Consider the following 22527-nt stretch of genomic DNA (forward strand, 5'->3'; position numbering starts at 1 on the left):
TTCTATTCTTCCCCCCCCCCCTCCCCCCCCCCCCTTCTGAAGTAAAAGAGAGGAATTTACTTTTGCTATCAAGTTGCTAGCAGTTAAATTAACCCATGCTAGGCTGGGCAGTGGACATCTGTTGGAACAGAGTGGGCGGAGTGAAGGAGGTCCCAAACTTTCCTGTTGCTTCTGGTTGCCTGCAGATAATTTTGTGCAGGAATGGGGAGTCATCTCAGAGGCACATCTGTTTCTGCCACAGACCTGATACTGCAGGCTTTCCACATGTACAGCTTCTCTTGGAAATTATGAGCATGCGGGGCTGCAAGATTGGTCCTATCATGACAATTTCCTGGCAGAGGGAAAAGACAGAAACTATTTTTAAATGAAAGCTTTGAATTAGATGAATATTGCAGAGTGCAGCAAAAAATTGTGTCAAAACCCTGAAATCATGGACTCGGCAGTTTTCTCATGCCAGCGGTTTTCTTCTCTTCATGGTTTTAAGGCTGTGTTTTTGGAGAACCGGGATGAGCATTTTTCAATGAGATGTTTTTATTCTTCCTGGTGCACATTATCACAGCAGCAGCAGCATTTTCTGTGAGAGTCAGACTGGAGAGAGGTGATGTGCTCTGATGTTTTCACAGGGGTGGAACTTTGCAAAAAAGAAACCTGTAGCTCTGCCTTGCACACAGTCATAATGGTTCTCCCTTAAGTGTGCCCAGGAGTTCATTGTTCAGCCTTTCCGTTTTTTTTCCCCCTCAGATTTGGTTTTATATTCCTACCTTGGTGTACATTTCCAACTTTTCCGTCCAAGATTCAGTGCTCAGTGATCGCTTTGGGAAAGCAAATGACAGAAAGCGTGTGACTTCTTCGTAACACTGGAAAATTATGTCCTGTTTTCTCCATCACTAGCTTTTGTGTAGCTTAAGAAAGACCCAAAGGGCTCTTGTGCAGATTTTCATTTAAAATAAACCATCTGATTTGATCTGAGATCATTATTTTCCCCCAAAGCACTCTTAGAGTGATTTGAACATGTGAAAACAGGCAGTTTATAACCACAATTGTTTTCCTGCCTTTGATAGAGTGGTCACTAGTCAACAAATGTAAAATTCATGGCCTCAGAGGGAGATGCTTTAGTTAATTAGTTACAATCAGTGCTGTGCTAAGAGACTCACTGCTCCTTGCCCATATATTTGCCTGCTAATGTCATTTGCTGGCTTTGCTGGTCCCGGTCTGTAAATTTAGGCTAGTTTACCATGCGAGGAAGCACCCAGAACCATGTCAGCTCAGGGGAGGTAATGACCGTCTTTCTTTTGGGCCATTTTCTGTGCTCTGGAAACCTGAGGTGGGTGAGCCTACTTCACAGGTTTTGTTCTTCTGCTAACGTCAAGTTTTCCAGTCCCAGCCTGGGCTTACAAATTGTAATTTTGTTTGAACGTTTCTGATGCTGTGTTTTACAATTTTTCCCCCCTTTTTTCTTTACCCACGTGTCTCTTTGCACATTCCTGAAGTGCTCTGTGTGTTACTGACTGTCACCTACCTCACTTCAAGGGGCCACTCTAACAAGAGTTGTTCAGCTTTTGGTGAGACTCTACATCATCCCCACAGGTTATTTTCTGGGGCTGTGGGGCTTTGGCAGCCTCCAAGGGCTGCCTGGAGGTAGCTTTGATCCCAGACCAAGTGTACCAGCATTTCTGGTGGTGCTAAGGTGGGGCAGCCTGACACTGCCTGCAGCCCATATTTGCAGAAGCGTGTCTCCTGCAGGCCTTCAATGGCTTGCCTGCAGCCTTGGTATGTCTCACATCACCATGTAAACCACCAGGCAAAGTCCAGCCTGGTGGTGACCAATGCACAGGATCCTGTCCTATCTTACACCATTTGCATATGTGAGGATAAATGAAAGAGAAAACCTACCCGGTGTTTCTGGTTTGAAAACTCGAGAGAGGCAGACAAAAAGCCTGACGTTCACCCAGCTTTTGCTTTTTTCCAGGCGACCTGGTGTCTCGAGCGATGCACCACCTCCAGCCCCTCAATGCCAAGCACCATGGGAATGGGACGCCGATGCACCAGAAGCAGGGATCACTCTACTGGGAGCCAGAAGCTCTGTACACCCTCTGCTATTTTATGCACTGTCCACAGATGGAGTGGGAAAACCCCAATGTGGAGCCATCAAAAGTCACACTGCAGACTGAGAGGTAAGAGCCACTGCACGCTGTTTAATGTCTTGGCAAAGACGTTTTGTTAATAAATCAGCCTGGCTGGCTAATTGCTAATTACAGCTTGCGCGTGAGAGGCTGAAGAGCAGTCTGGTTTGGTTTAGGATCACCTCTTTGAAATAAGTTTCTCTCGCTGAAGCGCTGTGTGGCTGACCCAATATATATCAAAAGTGACACCCAGTGGCTACATACAGCAAATTGGTTCCAGATGTGCGCTCAGGAGAGATTTCCTTTTCCTTTCGTTGTTGCTCAGCTATTCTGTGTTTTGGAAAAGAAAATGAGAACTTCTATTTCTGGCCTAGCAGGTTGGGTTTAAATGTGTTTTTTTATTTGTTAATAGGCCTCGACAGCTGTGATTGGGGAGGTGCAAAATGAATAGAGTAGTGTGTAGAAAGGAGGTCGTTAAAGATGCTGAGCTCCAGCCCTGCTGAGTACCCAGGCGCAGGAGTAACCTTGGGGCTGCCCTGGCCAGGGACATGGCTGGTCCTGGCTGTGCTGCTGTAGTTCTTGCTCTGGCTATGGCCGGGCGGGGGAGGCATGCCTGAGGCCTCGTCCTGACTCAGGTCTGCCTTAAAGTGAGAAAGAGATGCCACTGAAGCCAGTGATGGGGTTACCAACTGCCGGCAGGCAGGGTGCCCAGCGCAGGGCAGCTTTTCACCCAGGCACTGCGGGAAGGAACCGGGACAGCTTGCTGGCCAAGAAAATAAAGCCATCTCCTGTCAAAAGCTCAGCAAATCCTAGAGTAACACAAACATCCACTTGTGTGTGGCATGCTGTGCTATTTCCCTGCCATGTTTCTTACCAACCCAAAGCCAGGCTTCCCCTGTACAGAGACAAGAGAGGTGACTGGTGTTTGGAAAGTGCTGGATATTCGTTTGTAGGATGGGTATCAAGCTGCTTTTCCAAGCTGGGCTCCATGTTTACATCCCAATGTATATGTTGTGCTGTATGTGGGATCCAAACTCTGATCTGCACGTGTGGCCCGAGAGCCGCACATACAGGGCTTGGTTGCTATTTCAGTGTGAGGTCTGCATCCCAAAAGCAGCATTTGAGAATCTCGTGGTATATGTGATTGTAAATGGTACATAATAGGATATCTTCATTGAAAGACTTTTATATCGATTCACAGAAAAGCATACAAGATGAAACTCTGGCGTTAATGATGTTACTGGGAATTTTTCTGTTTGCGTTTGGATGCATTTTGTTTCTTTTCAAGTTTGGCTCTGTGAGCATGTTTGTCGCTTTTTGCTCTATTGTTTCCGAAGTATGCTGAAAAAACAGAAGAGGAGTGACAAGAATCCAGAATTTTCTCAGTTTTCTAAATTATTTTTAATTTCGTGGTTTGTCATCCAGCATTGTTATTATGGAAGGCCTAACTCATATCCAAGAGTAGTTAGTATGCACAAAAAATTACCAAAAATAGAAAATATCCTCACCTGATCTGTAGTCCCTCTGTGTGGGAGTAATGCCACTGGAACCGGTGAAAATATAAAGGCGAATAATGCTGTGTCTCTGGTTTTGTAAGATTCCTGCAGACTTCCCTGCGGAAAGTGAAAAGGGCAGGAATATTTGAAAAATCACTTTTAGTATTTGCTTTAATAGATTTTCCTTTCTCTGAGGCCACCTTAATATATGTACTCTTCGTTAGAGCACTTGAAACACTGATTATTTAAAGCTGTTGTTCTTCTTTGCTTTATTTTGAATGCTCCATCTGGCAAGATGTCTTCCTTTGGCAGGACAGCGTAACAACTGCGGTGTGCGGTTAGGGCCAGAGCAAGTACTCGGTGTTTTTGCCAAGAGCTTGCGGTCACTTTTGGAAGGAGCAGATACTCCTGCTGTTGCCTAATCAAACATGCATTAGTACTTAGTGCTGAAGTGGGAACGATGCAGGGTTCAGTATTTCTCTGGAGCTTCATCAGCTGGACACAACCATCCTGTGCTGTCCAGAGAAGAGACTGGTGAAGCTGACTTCTCCTCAGTGTGTGCTCCGAGGAGCCTTCCTACCTATTTCCCATCTTTTATTGGCATGTAAGCGTGCTGTGTGGACCAGGACTTATTTCTGGTGGTTTTGGTTTTTATGATGGGGTTTTGTGTGTGGCAGGGGAGTGGGTTTGTTAAACATGACATTTTTGTATGCAAAATATTTGCAAGCTTCTGTGTGCCGTATCTGTGTGCTGTATTCCCTCTCTTCTTCTCCAGCTGTTGCAATTGCTTTTATCTTGGAAGAAGCCCAGAAGGAAGCAAGGAGGTCTAGGTGTTGTTCCCCATCCTTGGCCTCTCTGTGTCCCTGCTGGTGCAGAGAAGCCAGGACTGCATGGATCTGGCTGTAGGCAGTATTTCCATGAAATGGGGGTTGTTCTTGGCTCATGTGATGCCCACTTGGCTACTCCCTTGACCCTCTCCTCCCTGACTGTGCATGCCCAGGGTGGGGAGGGTTGTGGGATGGTGCCAGAGAGCTTCCCTGGTGCTTGCAGGGCTTGGTGGCCCCATGAGAGCTTCTTCCGTCCTTCCCACCCATCCCATCCCACCTGGATTTCAGCTCTGAACTAGGATGAGTTAGGGAGCTGCAAAGGCTCTGCACGTCTTTCCGCAGAGGCTGGATACAGGAGGGAAGCCGGTATGGTGGCAGTCCTGCCTGGCTTAGCAGTTTCCAGCACGGAAAGCGGTACCTCGCTCAGAGTCTTGGGGGACGCATTAAATGGGATGTTTACCTTTGAATAAATCTGGTGCTTTGTTTCTAGGGAGTGTTTCTCTGTGTTTGCGCTTCATGGAGGTAAAGAAACGAGTGTGGTGTGGTTTTAATAGTGTTTATCTTTAGATAAAATAAAAGGGAAAAATGATTATACAGCAAATTTCTTGCTGGGGGTGCTGCTTTCATTGGAGGGAATGGATGTGGAAAGCGGCCAGGATTGTTCAGAAAACCTCAAAAAGATTCCCCGCTTCCTAAATGCCAGCAAACCCAACCATAAGATGGATGTGTGACCCCCTCCCACCCGAAATTCATATTCTTCTTTCAGTCTGGTCACATTGGAAGAAACCCTCTGGGTTTTTGGCTGTGCTATCAGCACTGACACAAGCCATTGCCCTTTGGGTAGGTTATCTGGTGGCTCCAGGTACCATATAGGCAGCTGTTTTGGCAGGCGTGAAGGTACGGGAGGGAGGTGGGGTAGATCTGTTTTTGGAGTCCCTCTTCCCTAATGCACCCAGCTGGGACATGATGGAGACATTTGTCTTGTGCTGGGTGGTGCTTGCAAAAGCAGGGCTCCTCTGGTACCCCACCTGCAGGCAGCTTGGATTATTTAGGTCTGTTCATTCTCTTGCTTTCCCGGAAATTAAAAAAAAAAAAAAAAAAAGAGGCCACTGTTGCCAGATTTCTTTCTTGCTTGCTGCTTCTGGTTTAATAAAAGGATCTGTCCCGTGGTTCTGTTTTGCTTCTCAGCCTCTATAACACTTCCAAAATTGCTGTAAGTAATTTCTTAAGCACCGGAAAGCGCAGAATCTGTAGTTGCAGATTTGTGTGGTGGTTTTTTCCTTAAGTGGTTCCTTACCCACTTTTATCCACAGCTGTACTGACAAAGTCCTCATTACTTCCTAACTCTCCATGTTCCCCATTAACAACTCATTGAGAAGCGGTGGCTCAGCAGCTCAGCCTGTCCCATTAATTCTGCTCACAGGCAGCAAAGTTCCTTCTCCAGCGCTTCCTCTGCCACTCCGCCTTGGAGGAGCATTAACTCCCTGTACCACCCAGCAGCCTTAAGCTTTTCTCCTCTAGTCTTAATTGAGTTGACGGATACATATCTGGTTTTAACCTTCATTTCACTTTTCTTCCTTGCTTTTCCCTCGCTGTGGAGCAATCCCTTAGGAAATTCCCATGAGCTATCGATAGCTCTTTGTTTTTCTGTCTGCTTCGCACACACCTGTTGGACACCCACACAGAAGGATACATGTCCCCTTCACAGGCACACACATACCAGTTGTGGCCTGTAGTTGTTTGTGATTAATGGAAAAGGTTTAGGTTATCATCTGAATTTTGTTTTATGCTTCAGTTAGTTATTAGTGTACCTGGCTAATGTGATGCAGCCCCCTTACTGAATGTTCCACTGCTATAAAATAATGTGAACTCTTTCAAAGCACCTTCGTAACTGGTGCAGCCATGTCTCTAGTACAGTTATACCTGTAGAACAATTTCAGTAAGAAGATAACTAGGGAAATGTGTCCCTGATTTAAATTACTACGTGGTACAAACTCCATGGGTAGGGCAGTCCCCAGCAAGGGCCAGCAGAGTACGGAGGGCGTGGTGGGGATTGCTGATGAAGAACAGGTAAAGCACTAGCACTGGGAAATCAAGCACTGTGGAAATCCTGCTGTGAAACCTGAATGAACTTCACAACGTTTATCTGAAGGAGGGATTACACATACTTGATGTGCCAGTATGGCGTAACCCCGTATAACCCTATATATTTTTACCCACTATTTAACTGAAAACTTCACATGGTAAAACTGTGGCTTTGCTGAGCTCAAAGTTACACCAGGGTCAATTTGACTGGAAAAAGAAATCCCAGAGCCATCCTTACATAAATCCTCTAGATTTGCATCCCAAGTATCAAACTTCCCACTTTTAAAAAATCCCTTCAAAATGGTATTGGCAGCTGCCTGCAGCATTAGAGATTGCGCATGTTACAAGAAATAGTTCAGGCAGTATTCGTAGCTCAGCTGTCAGACAGCATATCCTTGCTGGGCTGAGGCTGTATTCTATACCTAATTTATCAAGCTCAGCCTACACTGTCCATGAGATGGCTATAGGATTTTTTTAAATAGAGAAAATTGCGTGCAGTGCCGCAAGAACAGTGCATTACCTGGGCTGTTCTGTGCCTCGCTCTCAACACTGGTGTCTCCTTAGGGATTTATGCCACAGCCAGTCATGTCAAATGGGATGTCAAAACTGTCTGTGAAACATTTCCCTGTCGTGGTTGCTGGCCAACTAATCACTTGGCCTCAGCTGTATTCCAGGTCTAGGTCATTAATGTTTTTAATGCAGGAGAGGCAACAAGGATGGTGCATTCAAATGCTGGGTGCGAGTTCTTAAAGAGTGACTTGAAGATGCCTTTGTGCAGACTCTGGAGCTCTGATGTCTTGGTACCTGAAAGGATAAGGGAAAACCCTTCCCCTGCCTAGGCGGGTCTCGCTGAGGCTTGTGTGAGAGCAAGGAGATTTGATCTTCAACCTGACCAAAATGCAGAATTAGCTCTTTCAGAGGCTGGCTACTTGGGTCACCCGTAGCTGGACTTCTGTGGTTGCAGAGGAGCTGCCTATCATGACATAGCTGCATGGACCTGTGTGGTGCATCAGCTGGTGCTGGGTCACTGGACAGGATTGGGACTGGCAGGTTTCTGAAGGCATCAGGAAGTATTTGCTCTTTCTGAATACAAGCAGCTTATGGTGTAAATATAAAAGATGAGTTTTGCAGCCCAGGAGCCCATCTGAAATATGTGCTAAACATTGGAAAAGACATGCTTTTCTTTCCTCCAATAATGCTAAAAACATTGCGTTATATGGTTTCATCATACGTTCTAAGAAAACTGTCAGAACTGGGGATGCTTTTCAATTTGTATATTGGGATTTTCTTTAGAAACCACCCATGAAAACAAGCAACAAACTAAACAAATTAAAAAATCTCTCCATGTTAAAATTGCTGAGTCATATCTGCAAGCAGAAACATCTCCCTGCCTTTGTCTAAATAGGCTTTTTCTTGTAAAAGTACAGCCTTATGCTTCTCAGAAGCACCATTAACTCTTTCCTGATTGCTTTTGGAATTTTACACAGCAGTGGCCTCTGTGTAGCACTTTGGCTGCCATTGCCACCAAGGTTTGCAGCTGCCACTTCTTGTCTGGAGTGAGTGAAGAAACTCAACGCCTACCACAACAGCACCCTCCTCAGTAGCTGAAGGATCCTGCAAACAGAAATCATCTAATGCAACTATAATAATTGAACCATACAAAAGGTGTTTGAAGTCAAAGCAAGTCAGGTCTATACAGCTGTGTCCACAGCTGGTGAAACTGAGGGAGGGTCAACATGAGGCTGCTGTGGGAATTCATATCCAAGTAGGATTAGCCCTCAGGAATTTCTCTGTTCCTATCATGATGCAGACGATGAAGACAGTTCTCTCTCTAGCAGTTGATTTAATATATGCAGTGAGTGTGGTGGGGCAAAGGCTCACATCTGCAAAAGAGCAATGTGAAGTGCCCCTGGAAATAGAGAGGCTGCTGTGCTGCACTTGAAACAACATTTTTTTTTCCTTTGAGCACTGTGATTATATGGGGAAATCTCTTGTACACACTTGATGAGCTCCTGGACCTGGAGAGCACTGCAGGTTCTGCTGCGAACAAGGGGCTGGTGGCCTCTCTGGGGTCTGTGATTCACAATGGTGGAGGAGGACTGAGCCTGCAAAGGTGATGAGTGAGGTGATTCATCAGGAAGGTGATTTAAGTCTTCATGCCAGAGAAGGTGACAGGCAATAGTCCCTTACTTGGGATTCTCATCGCCTAGCAAAAATGATTAGGGAGTCATCCACCAGAGGGGAACTAGGAGGCAAGAGTGAGACAGGACACTGCTTTTCTGGCAGGGTGTTCCTACCAAAAAGGTGGATTACTCTCTGTAAGGGAGAGGGAGTGATTGGGAGAAGGAAGAACTGCTTACCCTGCTAGGAAATCAGGAAGAGAAGGATGGGTGTGCATGGCAGCCTTACTCTCAAAGGACTGGGTGCAAGGTGGACTGTGAAGTCATGGTCAGTGGGCAGCAAGGTGGTAGGGACAGAGGAACACCAGAGCAAGGGGTTACTGGGAGCTGGGGCTTGTAGGAGTGCTGACCCTAGTGCTTTGCAACTCTGGCACTGCAGCAGGTGGTGTCCAGAAAGAAGCTTCATTGGTCTCCTGACAGACCGACGCAATAATAATGAAGCATCCTATTGCATTTTACAGAGCACATCTCTCATGCTCTTTCACCTGACCACTTCTCCTGTTTATATAGAGGTATACTGCCACTGATAACAACAACAGCAATAATAATAATAGTAATGAAAAAGCCTGAGCTATTGCATATGCGTGATGGGACTTGTAATACCTCTGATTGCCAGCAAGCCAAGGAGGGAGATGGTGGGCAGCCCAGGAGTGCTGCCTGCACCTCTGGAGGAGCATGGGTTTTAAGCAATCCCTCACATGGTTAAGATAGCACAACTGGAGTAGATTACGTGTTATGTTTAGGTTTCCCCCCATAACATCTGCTTTCCTGATGAGCCATTTTGTAATTGGAAGTGCCCCAGAGACATCAGCCCTCCAAAAGCCAAGATAGGTTTGACATCCGATTGGACCAGAGGGGTAGCTACCCCTGCTCCAGAGGGGAGGATGCTGGGGAGAGGCATGGGCAGATGCTGGTGGGGAACTGCCACATCTGGGGGTGATGGGAAGAAGGATGTGCAATATCCCAGATGGGAGAGGAACATGAGTGGCATTGGGTGGCAGGAGGGAACAGGGAGGGATGCTGCATGGAGGGAGGAACTGAGGGACATGGGAGTTTTTGGGGCAGTCATAATTCCCGTTTCTGTTAGAGCAGGGACGCATGGAGGGCATTCTGCAAGATGATCCAGCTGTCCCCTTGTTTGCCAAGGGTGGTGGGAGGGCAGTGCCCAGAAGGGTTCAGTCTCTTGGGATCTCCTCTTTGCTAGCCGCCTTCATTCCTCCTCCACCTCCCAGCTCTTTTGTATGGGATGATTATTGTTCCATGCAAAGACCTCTCTCTGGATCCCAATCTGGCATGTTTTTTCCCTTAGATGACAGTTCAGGAAAGGATGAGCCTGTATCAAAATCCATCTTTTTTTGGGACATTACTTTAGCTCATGCATAGCTTTGAACAGCAGCTAATTAAGGAGGACGGGACCATGCATTTAAAGTTAAGCACAGGGACAGAGGTGGGCTGGATGAGGAGGTCAGAGCACTTGCTGACCCTCACTTTCCTCGTAAGGTGCTTCTGCAGCAGTCATGCTAATCCTGACTTCCCACATCCTTCAGGCAGTCAAGCCCAGCCCATTCCTACTGTAGTTAGATTAACTTAAGGTATGTGTTTCCAAAATGTATAATTAGGTGGCTTATCTGCTCTAGAACACAAAAGGTCTGAACTCTCCTGATTATTGCCTGCCTTTGTACAGCAGGGATAAATCAGTGTATACGCCAATGATGAGATGCATTCGCCTAACCCATTTTTTTGCACGGCGTCATTTGAAAAGTGAAATATATCTTGCTGGTGTCATGCTGTCTTATGGGTTGTCACCTCCCTATAACTTTGTGTTCCTCTTTCTCCTTTGGCACACAAACAGCATTTAAAAAAAAATCGTCCTCACGTGGTGCATAGACTCTTGAAGGGTATTTTTAATCTATTGCAGCGGCCCATATTTGGTTCTCTTCTCAAAATACAAATTCCCTGTCATGCTCAGATATGCTGTGATGGGTGGGGTTTTTTTGCCTTGGAAAAAGAAATGTAGTACATTCTGAGTGAACTCTGTGTCCTCATGTATGGACTGAAATTCGCCTGTAGAGAAAATCCTTCCTCTTCCACCAAACACAGATTCTTTTCCCTTTCAGGATTTATTGCACCAAATAGCCATATTAATTTCTGATTCTCTGCTGAGGTTTGCAAGACCAGGAAAGAAGGAAAAAAAAGCAGTTTCATACTGCAGTTATCACAATTCCTGTAAATAATTTTATTTGCTTGCCTTGTTACTGTGGTAGGGTAGATTTTCTGCCAACTGAGTTTCTGATGGAAGGAGTGCATGAGAGAGAAGAAAGCATGAACCTCCCCAAGTCCCCTATTCAGGCATAGCCCTCTGCTCTTCTCTTCGACCAGCAGATGTTATAGGAAGGCTCTGTACAAGCCCATCGTTATTTTGCTGATCCAGACTGCATTCCCTCATGCAAATCATAACCTGGATTTGAGCTTTCCTTTAATTGTTTTCCTAACACCAGGTTTTGTGGATAACTCTATGCATTTTTACACCTCCAGTGTGATTTGCAGCTCCCTTTCTACTGTTTGCTCAGCAAGAGAGGAAAACAACTCCCACCGATCACTTGTCCCCAGATACTTAATGCCGATAGAGGAGGTGCCTTCTGCTCTGAGGACACTTGTTGCAGGTGACCTGAGAAGCAGGTCACTTTCCAGGAGCAGATGCACCCCTGCTTCCCCCCTCTCCCTCCTCTGGCTGTTGCCACCTTCACGACAAGTGGAAATCTTTCTGCTGTAGCTGTGGGAGAAGATGTTCTGTCCTTATCTGCTTCCTTATGTGGCTGTGGCAGGTCTGGGGAGAGCAAAAAGCCTTGGAAAGGAATGCACTGTATTCTTGAGGTGGCAGTGACGTGTATGAATAGAATACTGATGAAAGTGGCAAGTCAGCCAAAGCTGACATATTTCAAAAGGAGGTTGCTCATTTAAGCGCCTGTGAGATTTGGGGACCCAGTGTCCCAGGGAAAGTTAGCGGCCTCAGGGCTTCTCTGTCCTTCGACACTTGTGAAATATCTCACCCTCCTCAAGAATACTAATATCAGGCTCCGTAAAGTCAAGTCTTCAGAGAGAAATAAATGGCATAAAGAGCTATAAATAGGAAAAGGATATTCCAGAATCAACATCTTCTTAAATCATTTTTCTCAGGGTAAATCCTTTTGGGGTAGATATTAAGTTGGGTATTTAAAATGTAAAAGTATTTGCCTACTAGGCATCTAATCCAGACCTTTTTTTTTCTGCCCCCCTTCAGGAAGAGGGATTTCAAAAGGGAAGGCAAGTAAGGGAAAGCAATATCAAATTGAAAAGTGAGGAAGCAAAAGTAGGGGATGCTGCTGCACTAAGAGGAACATTTCCAGTATTAGGATGATATAGTGACCTAATAAAGAGAGGGAATATGGGAATATACAGCTACAGAGAAGGGGAAAGGGAGCCACATAGGAAATGAGACAAAAGAAAAAGGTTCAGTGGAAGAAGGTAAGAGCAGGTTAATTACAGACATTCCTTGAGGACAGTAGTCATCTACAAGTTTCATCTCTCTTTTTTTTTTCTTTTCTAATATTATAATAATCTCTGTTAACATCCCTTAGCCATGGTATCTGCTTCACAGTGTGGATGAAATGGTTACAGTGTCTAAATAGTTTTCAGCAGTCCTCACTAAATACAGAACTTTCAGCATAGTTTTCAATTAGCTCTTGGGCAGGTTTATTATTTTTTTAATGATTTTACAGTTTTTAGAATTTTATAGTATATTTTTATAAAGAGGGATTTCTTCTACCCTTCATCATCCCTTCCCCACACAGCTGTGTACAGCTGCAGAGGAGCCCTTCCTCAACCTTCCCCTTCTGTGTACAGCTGCAGAGGAGGCATTTTGGGCACTCTAACTAGGTGATGAAGTGGGCATGAAAACCTCTTGGGAACTGGAGGGCAGTTGCTGCAGCCTGTGTTGCTCTGGGGATTTTGTCCACCTTGACCTAACAGGCAGCAACCTTCCAAGATATTCAGCTGCAGGTATTTATTTTTTTAACTCAGATCTAGGACTCAAAGCTGTGATTCTCATTTAAGGTTTGGCATGCTTCTCTTTGTCCACAAATAATTTTTAGCATAGGCGGGGGCAAACTGTATGCTGTGTGCTTCACATAACACCTAGCAGGGTGGCTCCTGCTAGGACATAGGGCTGTCCAGTTCTTGTGGAGTCAAGGACTGTCTCTCTGATAGTGTCCAAACTTTGCTCAAGTGAGAGCTGTGGCCCAGAGTCCCACCACTCACTTTGGGGGGTGGTTTTGTGTATTTTTGTTGAAGTGGCAGAACAGCTGGTGTAGTGGTTTGATATCGCTAGAAGTGAAACCAAACAGTCTGATTTCTTACACTGCTCACTAGTGACCTCCACTATACAGTGGGATCAGCTGCACAGGTTCCCACTTAGAGCACTGAGCACAAGACATTGAGTTAGTAGGAGATGCTGGAGGCTTCCTCACATATCACCTCACCATCCCTGGCACCCTTGGGTGCGGACACCCCCTCTCTTTGCCCTGGTTCATTCTCCCATCCCTATTGCAAAGTGTCAGGGGAGTGTACCCAGCCCACCGTGTTCGCCAGAGCAGGACGTGGTCCTGTGCCAGGCTCTTGCCCTCTTTTTGGGATACGCTGTGTGAAGGATGGGCGGGGAGGGATAACTTGCCAAACAGATGCACTGACCTCACAGGAGCCCCATAAATGAGCGTGGCTCATAAATCTCAATCTTCAAATAATCCTGTTCTGAGACAGGAGTTAGATTGTGAAATATTATGAATTATCTCACACCTCCTCAAGAATATTAATATCAGGCTATATATTATTGCAGTTTGTAGTGCAATTATCACAGTTCTTGTAAATAATTTTATTTGCTCTGCTTTTTACTGTGGTGGGGCAGATTTTCTCCTTGAAATTTGCTGAGCCAGTTTGTTCTCCCATGCTTTCATTTTGCTTCTTTCCTCGTTCTCTGCACATATATATTCTCGCACATAATACACATGCACACACAACCCCCCCTACCCTTTCTCTCTGTATACCTGTTATTTTGATGCTAGTGTACTGTAGCATTCATGTCTGTCTGCTTTCCCAGGCCATTCATTGTGCTGCCTCCCCTGATGGAGTGGATACGGGTTGCTGTGGCTCACGCGGGGCACCGTCGCAGTTTCTCGGTGGACAGCGATGACGTACGGCAGGCAGCAAGGCTCCTACTGCCGGGAGTTGACTGCGAACCTCGACAGTTAAAGTAAGTCCACAAAAAAAAAATCGGCTGCTTTATGCAAAATGTGTGTCTCTTTCCTAACGACAGCAAGTGAGCAGGCAGGCAGAGGGCTCTGTTATTGCCTTGAGAGGTGCAGGGATGCTCGGGCTCATCGCTGTGTACGTTGCAAAATCGGCTCCTGGTATTTGCTCACATCCGTGGATAAGCTGGTTGCATGGTAATGGGTGCCTGCATATCTCACAGCTGGATCGAGCCTGCAGTCTGCTCGTCAGAGCTCAGATGGTGGTTCTTCTTTCTCTTATTATTTAGGTTCTGCTTGCTAATGAGGGGCTGAAATCTTCTGCTAATTGTCTGCTTTACATTGCTTTGCTATAAATACCGAAATGTAATTGGCAGGGCTGTAGATATTTTTCAGGTCTTTGTTTTCAGCATTAGGGCTTAAAGGGCATTTTTAAACTTATAGGTAAGACTACCTTTTGCAGTAAAATTGTATTTTTCATGCTAATGTCTGTTCAAATTAGTTGTAAATGTCAGCCTAGATAATTTGACTTTTTCGTGTATCGGATGCGACCTTTTGGTTTTCTAATGAAGTCTTAAAGTATTCATTGCCAGGATACGTTTTTAGCGTCTGTTTTGACTTATTATTCTGTACGTGTATAAAAGCATGATCTAGGGCTGTTTCGGAATCAAGAACGTACTTGGTTTTGATTTTCATATGAAAAGGCATTCGGAGTCTGTCAAAGTAGAAATCACTCACTGCTATTGCTTCACAAATTTGTACATAAACCACAATTTTTAGCTGTCTGCCTCTTCGTACAGCAGTAGGTGCATTCTTTCCTGCAACATACAAAGCAAAGGGGTGATCTACACGATTAGCTGTTGCAGCCTGCATCAGAGCAGGTGCCTTCTGTTGACTCTGGCCTTGACATGCTCTTTCACCAGAGACTGTAATACTTTACTTCGAAATCTGCATAGGCTTTTTATAGTCACAGCTATTCAATATTTAATTGAGGAAAGATGTTGAATTTCAAAAGTGAAATCTCAGGCGTTTCAGATTTCAGTTCTTGGCTATAATTGCTTCACTTCGGTGTGACCATCTTGGCCCTCATTTCCAGAAGCGCAGTGTTCTGCATCCCTGCTGAAATGTCAGGACTTAGAGGGACTATGCACTTTCTGTAGGCACAAAGGCACAATTAATTTAACCCCTCTTTCAGTATGTAGGCAGGATTGCAGAGAAGTGAATGTTTCTACTCTACATCCTCAGTGCTAAAAATTAAGGTAGATACAGTTAAATACCTGTGGATTAAAAAAAACATTCTTCGAGTTTTATATATATATATGAAATGCCATCAACTGCTAGACAATTTTCCAGAACTTTCAAAATAATTTGAAGTTGGGGAGAGTTACATTATGCTGCCGAAAGATTCATTAATTAAGAGGAACAAATCATCATTTAGTTTAAAGTTGCCATCAAGAATTCATTTCATAAAGAGTAGAAGTGATCGCTGTTGTCCTACTTGTCTGTCAAGTGGGAATGAGCCCGAAGAGCACAGTCAGGGATTAATCAGATAGGAATGAAAAGGGAAATCATTCCTGAGACAAATTCTGGATTTTAGACAGATCGGAATTTGTGATGTGTCCTTATTTGACTGCAGGGGCGTGATTCACCCACCGATGTCCCAAAATGACCATCTCACTCTGCTGTGCTGGCAGAGGTCCGTGTACTTTGGGGTTTATTTTAAGGTCTGTGCCTACTGCCGGCACAGTGCAGCAGGTTCATTGCATAGCTGCAAGTCAAACCCCCGCTGTCTGTAATCCTGATATCAAAGAAGAACTGAGCTTTTCTGAAGAATAATGTGAGGCATCACGATGTTAATTTGAAATGTTGCAGCTTGTAATTTTTTATCTGTATTCAACGTTGACCCTCAGCACCTCTCATTTCCGCTAAACCAAACACCAAGCTTTCAAGCCTCCCCATTAGGGAGGGAATGTTTCAACTATCAACTCCTCAGCAAGCATCAGTTCCATAAATACAAACATTGGGAGAGTGGGGGAAATATGACTTTGCAGGGATGACTTTTCACATAAGCTGCGTGATGGATGACAGCTAGCGGATTTAAAATGGAGTTAGCTTGATGTATTTTGTAACTTTTATAGAAATGGCTTAATAAGTAGAACCTTGAAACTGGTTCAGTTTCTAGGCTTTTCTTAGCAGTCTTCTTTAGTGCCTAAAATACAGAGACATGAACCAAAAGTTCCCATGGTCCCATGTGATAATGCATCATTCCACAGTGTTGATTCATAACCTGTCATTGCAAATGTGTAAAACAAAGTCAGTTCCACACTGGAAAACGTGCACATGGGGAGAGTGAGAGGCTAGCAGGGTCTCAAAGGCTGTGAAGTTCAGGATCAGTTCGGATAAAAACCACATGTCTAGTTTCTTATCTGAACTACACCATGGAGGTATCCCAGCAGATTCGTGTCATACTTCTGAGCACAATCATATACTCCAGCAGTGCGGTTCCCTATATGTGGCTTTGTAAATCATCTCTGCTTTCTTCCTGCCTTTCATTCTGATACTTCCTCTCTTTCTCCCCGCTTCTGATCCTTTTTAAAAAATCCATTGCCTGAATGTCTTGCAATGTTTTCATCTCCTGAAAGATTTGCTGCTATTGCTCTGGCTAGAGGAGTGAGGGAAGCTGGAATCAGGCAGGACCTGCCTGTCTCCTTCCTGATCTCTTTTCATTGTACAGCAGCAGACATGCCAGAAAATTTCTTCCCTTTCTCCAGCCTTGGGAAATAAGCAGGGATGTAAATATTCACCTTCCCCCAGGAGTGGAAGCTTTAGATAGACCAGTTGTCTCCATCTTTTGCAAGGATGTAGGTTTCACAGATGGATTGACTGCTGGGTGCACAACAGCTAGCTGTGATGGAAGCCCAAATTGTGTCCAAAATATTCTTTGCTGTAGTGGGAGACTTAAATAAAGCCTTGCCTATACCCTGGTCCTGTTGGGTCACCTGATGTGGATAGGTGCAGTCAGTAGAGAACTGTGTACAAAGTAGCTCTCTTTGCTGGCATAAATCTGGTGAAGGGGGGTGCTCTCTTCCCTGTTCTAGACCTTTTATTAATTAAGGCATCAGGGATAAAGGCAATTTGTTGCCACAAAAATGGGCACGGTGGTAAAAACTGTGTTGACCTGCCTGTCTGCTGCAGTAAGGTAGCATCACTACTCTGTGTGCACAGGGTCTGGATGGCTGCACACAGATGCCTGGTTTTGACTGCTCCTCATCATCACATCTGCAAGGGATACCTTTCCCCTTGCTCCACCTAAACACAAGAAGCTTTTTGCATGTCTTTTCTTCCACCATTCTATGGGACATTCATTTAAAACAAAAAATTCCCAATGTGTTAGACTTGTGGTGGGGAGGATTGCTGATGGATGACTACATCTGGGGACTGGAGGCTGATGGCAGAGAAATAGAGCAAGGGAGGAGCATCCTGTATTGCTCAGCGCAAAGGCTGCTGTGCTTTTTATCAGGGTCAGTGACTTCATTTCTAGTTGCAATATATCATTGGCTATCCTGGAGGATGTAAAGATGCTGGAACAAACTGAACCAAGGGAGATGGTAATGTCACGTAGGGGACTGTTACTTGGTCACTTCTGCATCTGACTGGATAAGGGCCTATTTTTTGGCCAGTCAGAGGTTAAAAGAAGAATATAGTCTAGTGTGTGAGTGTGTGTGTGCATGCACATGTTCCTTCTGATAACCAGAAGCAGCAAGAAAAATCCACAGTCTCAAGGATGTGAGTGCAGTTCCGCTCTGTGAAAGGCAATTCCCATGTATTGCTTGAATTATTCTATCCTCAGCATTGCCTCAGCAGACCTCTTTGATTCCAGGTCATTCCCTTTCTGACTTCTCTGGGAAAGCTGCTTTTCCTGGGTGTTTCTGGGCCTGGAAAGCAGCCCCCTCACCCCTGAGACAGGATCTATGCTGTGCTGAAGGGAATCAAATGGGCAGCATCTTCAGTCCAGTTACTTCCACTGATGCAGGAGGAGGCATTTCAGGAGATACCAGCTTGCACTGTCTGAGGATGGAGTTCTGGCTCCTGCGCCCCGAACAACCCAGTTGGATATTTGGTCTGCAGCTTGGCCGTGGAAGGAATGACCTGCTGGGCTGTTGACCTAGCCCGTGTCAAGGGACCTTCCTGGTGTGTGAATGAAGAGGAACACCAAATATATCCCCATGGCACCAAAATCCTCCAGAAGCATTGCCCATAAGATTGGGCATTTGTCTACACCTGTGTCTTGGAAGCCCTCTCATGCTCATTAGTCCCCCTGTCCCCTTGCCCAGCAGCATATGAAGCTCCTGGCTGGGGTTTGGAGAAGCAGACTTTAGTCATCTTGAGAAGTAGTTTCATCCATAGATGAAAAGACTCGTGCCTTTCTCTTGTACAGCCGAGAAGCAAGATTGCTACCTGTGACATTCATTACTGTCTACCACAGTCACACACTGGAGGCAGGTACCACAGGAGGAGCTTGAGACAATTCTGTGAAGATGTCTGAAGTCCTTTTTGACAGCCGTACCCAAAAGACAGCGATGGAAAGTGGCGTATTTGCTGTTGGGCCCCTCACAGATGGAGTCCCACAGGGATCTGTCTTATTCTTGCCCTGTCCCGTATTGACATACAACCCGTGGAGACTCCATGGGCTCTGGCACCACCAGGGTGCCTGTGACAAGCATTGCCTGCAGTCCATGGTTGTTGGGGGGGACATTGGAAGACAGAGCTAGTCAGTGGCATTTGCATGCTGATCCCGCTGGTATGATCAGAGCCCCACCTTACGTTCCAGTCAAGTGTGGTTGGAGATGGCAGCATCACTAATGGTCAGGACAGAGCTGGCTAGAGCTGCACAACATGGCTTGTGCCTGTGCTCAGGTGGAGAGCCATAGCTTGATCCCCTTTAATGGCGTGCTCGTACACTTCAGCGGCATTTTGGAGTTATGGCTGGGTTCCCTGAGGGTGCTGGGCTAACATACAGGGAACACAGCAAATACCCTTTTCTTCTCTCCCTGGCTATGAGTCTGGGTCTTGTCTCTGCTCCTGACCATGGGCATATACATTTTTCTCCTCTCTTCCTCCACATTCTCCACTCAATTCTCCACGCAAAGGTGCTGGCTTTGAGAAGACACCTGTGAGAGGTGTGGCCACAGAGGCCATCAACCAAGCACTTAATTGAATACTTTGCCTCTGTTTTGGGGAAGAAAGTTCTGGGGGAAAAGGAAAAATAAATAATAGCAACAAGGTTATGAAAATGGAAGAACAGTAATCAAAAAGAGAGCAAATTATGGAGCTTAATGCACTCAAAGTGAGGTGACCAGATAACCTCTATCTCAGCAAAGAGAAAAAGCTGCCTCACAAAATCCAAGGGTCAGAGGGAAATACTTTTAACAAAGCCCAGAGTGGTGCTATAACTCTAAGGATTAATAATAGTAATGTCCAATGTTTGAAAAGGATGAAAAATGATCTGAGGAAAATTCCAGGCTGTTAATGCAAGGCCTTTGAATGTTTTTTCAAGCAAAGGCTGATTAAAGACATGTTATTGAGGGAAAAATGGGATAAAATGTGACACAGATTTTCTAAAGATAGATCTTGCCAGACTAATCTAATAACTTTTTGATAAGATAACCGATTTTCTACCCCAAGGAAATTCAGTAAATTTCTTCTATTTGGACTTGAGTGAACAATTTGATGCAGTCCAAGCAGGGAGCTATTAGTTAAGGAGAAGATGGGTAAGTGAGCGGGGGCTGGCTTTAAGAGGGCTGGCAAGGGCTGTGCTGGTTGCAGTGGGGTTACAAGCAGACATCTTCAGCTCTCAGTCTTAAAAATGGGCCTTTTCTAATTTTCAGAAAGCATTTTGGCACGAATCTTAGCAGTGTGCTCATGAAGTTAAAATTTGCTGATGCCATGATGCTGAGAGTCATTGTCCTGACAGAGGAAGTTTGGGAAATCATCCAGGAAAAAGTGGATGACCTTGACGGCTGGGACAAAAGAAATAGGATGAAATGCAATTTTCGACAAATGGAATGAAAACACGTGGAGATTAGTTAGGAAAGTACATACTTCAGTTTATACATATTACACACTATAGATGCAGTATAATACATACTATATTGGGAGCTGAGTATTGGAAAGGTGGTGGTAAAGACTGTAGAGCAGAATTTCATTACAGAATGATTGTAAACTACGAAAGTGGATATTTTTTCTCAGCCATGAAAAAAGCAAATGCATTTTGAGGATGCGTTGGGAGAGGTATTTCCAGTAAAAGTGGGAAAATTTGCTGCCTCTGTACGTGAAAGTGGTAGGAAGTGATGTGGAATGGCAAATCCTGTGTCCAGGTCAAGAAAATATTCACATTGGACCAGCTAGAGAGGAATGGGCTGGGGTGGTTTTAGTTTTGACAAAATGTTCTCATCGAGAAAGGGGCTCATTCATTCAGCTGAGCAAAGTGGGTGCTGAGGAAATATGTGACTCTTCTCCAGAAATACGTCAGGAGTAAACACCATGGAAGGAAAAATACACAACTTAAAGGGCAGCGTGGACCAGGAATATGTGAATATTAACAAGTCATGAGTACCTTTGATCTGAAAGTATACATGAATCTGAGCCTTCCTGCAGCACAGGACTGCATTTATTAACCCTGAAGTCTCTCACGCTCCCGTGGCCACTGTCCTGTCACACCCTCACGCAGGGCTCCAGGTTGCATTTACAGCTCTGATCCAGAAAGGTCTCTGAGCAAATGCAGTGCCTGCGTGCCTTTGAAAACCTGTTTTTAATTGAAAATCAGTCCTAATTTCCAATTATCCCTGGTCTGAGAATACCTAAGTCTGCTCTTCTGCCTGGGACCATCCTTCTTAATGATGGCTCTGTAGGAAAATAGGATTATCAGCCTCAAGAGTGAAGCTTATTTAACATGAGAGCATCCTTGGCTTATTCTTGAGAGTTTTCTTCAGACTGTAGAAAGAGAAAAATACAGCAACATAAAAGGAAGATGTGTTATTTTGTTCTTTCGGAGCAGTCTATACCATTTGCCATGTCATCTTAATACTATACCACACGTATGTAATTCTAACTGGAAAGCGAAAGAGGAAGAGTTGCATTTAATGTTTTATTTATGGAAATCTTGGGCTTGTACTAGAGCATGAAAATATAAATAGACTTTAATAAATAGAGAATTGAAGGCAGAAAAATATTTCCACTGCTCTTCACTCTCTCTTAAAATCCTTTGTGTAAGGGGCTGAGTTTCTAGAGAGGGAGAGAGTAGAAAATGGCTAAGAAATTCTGCTAGTTAATTAGATACAGCCGCTTTTAAGTAGGTATGGTTGGTGTTTGACTAGCTCCTTGAGTGTCCTTGTTCATCACACAAGTTTTCACTAATCCTTTTACACCAGCTGTAGCTATTGCCGTAATTTGAATCAAAAAATGCCAAATAAGCAAGTGGTAGCAAACAAGCTACTTGACAAAGTCTAGCAGTCCTCTGGTGCAGATGGTGATGCTGGACGAAAGAGTTTCATTACTTAAAAGGTAGAGCACAGGTTTCCTGAGGTACATCTCAACCTCTCCTGCCAACCTGCTTGAAGACAACAGTAATAAAAAAAAGTTACTCAAGGGGAGGACCTTGTCCTCATGTTCTCCTGCACTTTTAGAGCAGAACACAGTTGTATTTTTATGGACTTTAGGATCCAGCCTTCCTGGGTTTTTCCCCTTGCGAGCAAGTTCATTACTGTTTCGTATGCTCTGTCTCTATACACATTCCTGAATATAATAGTCAGGATACAGATAACTTACCTCCTTTCACTCATTAGCTAAGACCTGTGCTATCTATTTATATTAAAGATTAATCTCTACCCAAATTTTTTATGTGGTATGTTGGCCTTATTCAAAATCTGAATTCAGAGTCAGTTTTGAACATGGTTCCTGGCCTATAGACATGGGATTGTAATACTAAGAGTGTTTTGAAATATAGATTTGGGTCTTGATTTCATGATCACATCACATTTTAATGTATTTTCCAGTATCTGTAACCGATTTCTTTTCAAGCCTTTGACAACAAGAAGTTGGCTAACCCGTATCTGGAGTATTTTTATTTTCTTGTCTTAATTTGGCTCCTGCTTAAAGTAAATTGAGATATTTTATGTCTGCATTAAAAAACAGTGCTCTTCATCACTTTGATCAACATGTTTGTGCTTATGTTTCTCTCTCTCCAAAACTGAGAATGCAAATAATTGTCACAGTACAGTATTTATATTGCAGTCCTATTAATATCAGCATTATAGTCCCTTTTAAAGCATCGCATTGGAAAAAAAAGAGTATTCACAAATTTAAATCAAATCATCTGCCGCTCCTGCTATTTCCATTTGTGTCTGTAGTCTTACTGAAGAGCCCCAGGCCAAGAACAGGACCCTTTTGTGCTACAGGCTGTGCATACCCAGATCAAAACTGTGATCCCTGACCCAAAGAAATTCAGCATTGCAGTGCATGTATATTGCTGGCTAAAA

The 22527-nt window shown here is 44.5% G+C and overlaps 1 protein-coding gene across 1 annotated transcript in view; it reads left to right on the plus strand.

Moving 5' to 3' along the window:
- BTBD11 (BTB (POZ) domain containing 11) overlaps positions 1 to 22527 on the plus strand; it is a gene marked incomplete at its 5' end in the record, with an annotated part of 73986 nt that overhangs the window by 9966 nt on the left and 41493 nt on the right. The window contains 2 exons of the mRNA XM_010134026.1: positions 1970 to 2174; positions 13843 to 13995. Coding sequence (XP_010132328.1) covers positions 1970 to 2174; positions 13843 to 13995 — 358 coding nt within the window. The remainder of the gene's footprint in view (positions 1 to 1969; positions 2175 to 13842; positions 13996 to 22527) is intronic.

Source organism: Buceros rhinoceros, unplaced genomic scaffold (genome assembly GCF_000710305.1).
Source record: "Buceros rhinoceros silvestris isolate BGI_N320 unplaced genomic scaffold, ASM71030v1 scaffold2504, whole genome shotgun sequence".
Lineage (NCBI taxonomy): Eukaryota > Metazoa > Chordata > Aves > Bucerotiformes > Bucerotidae > Buceros > Buceros rhinoceros.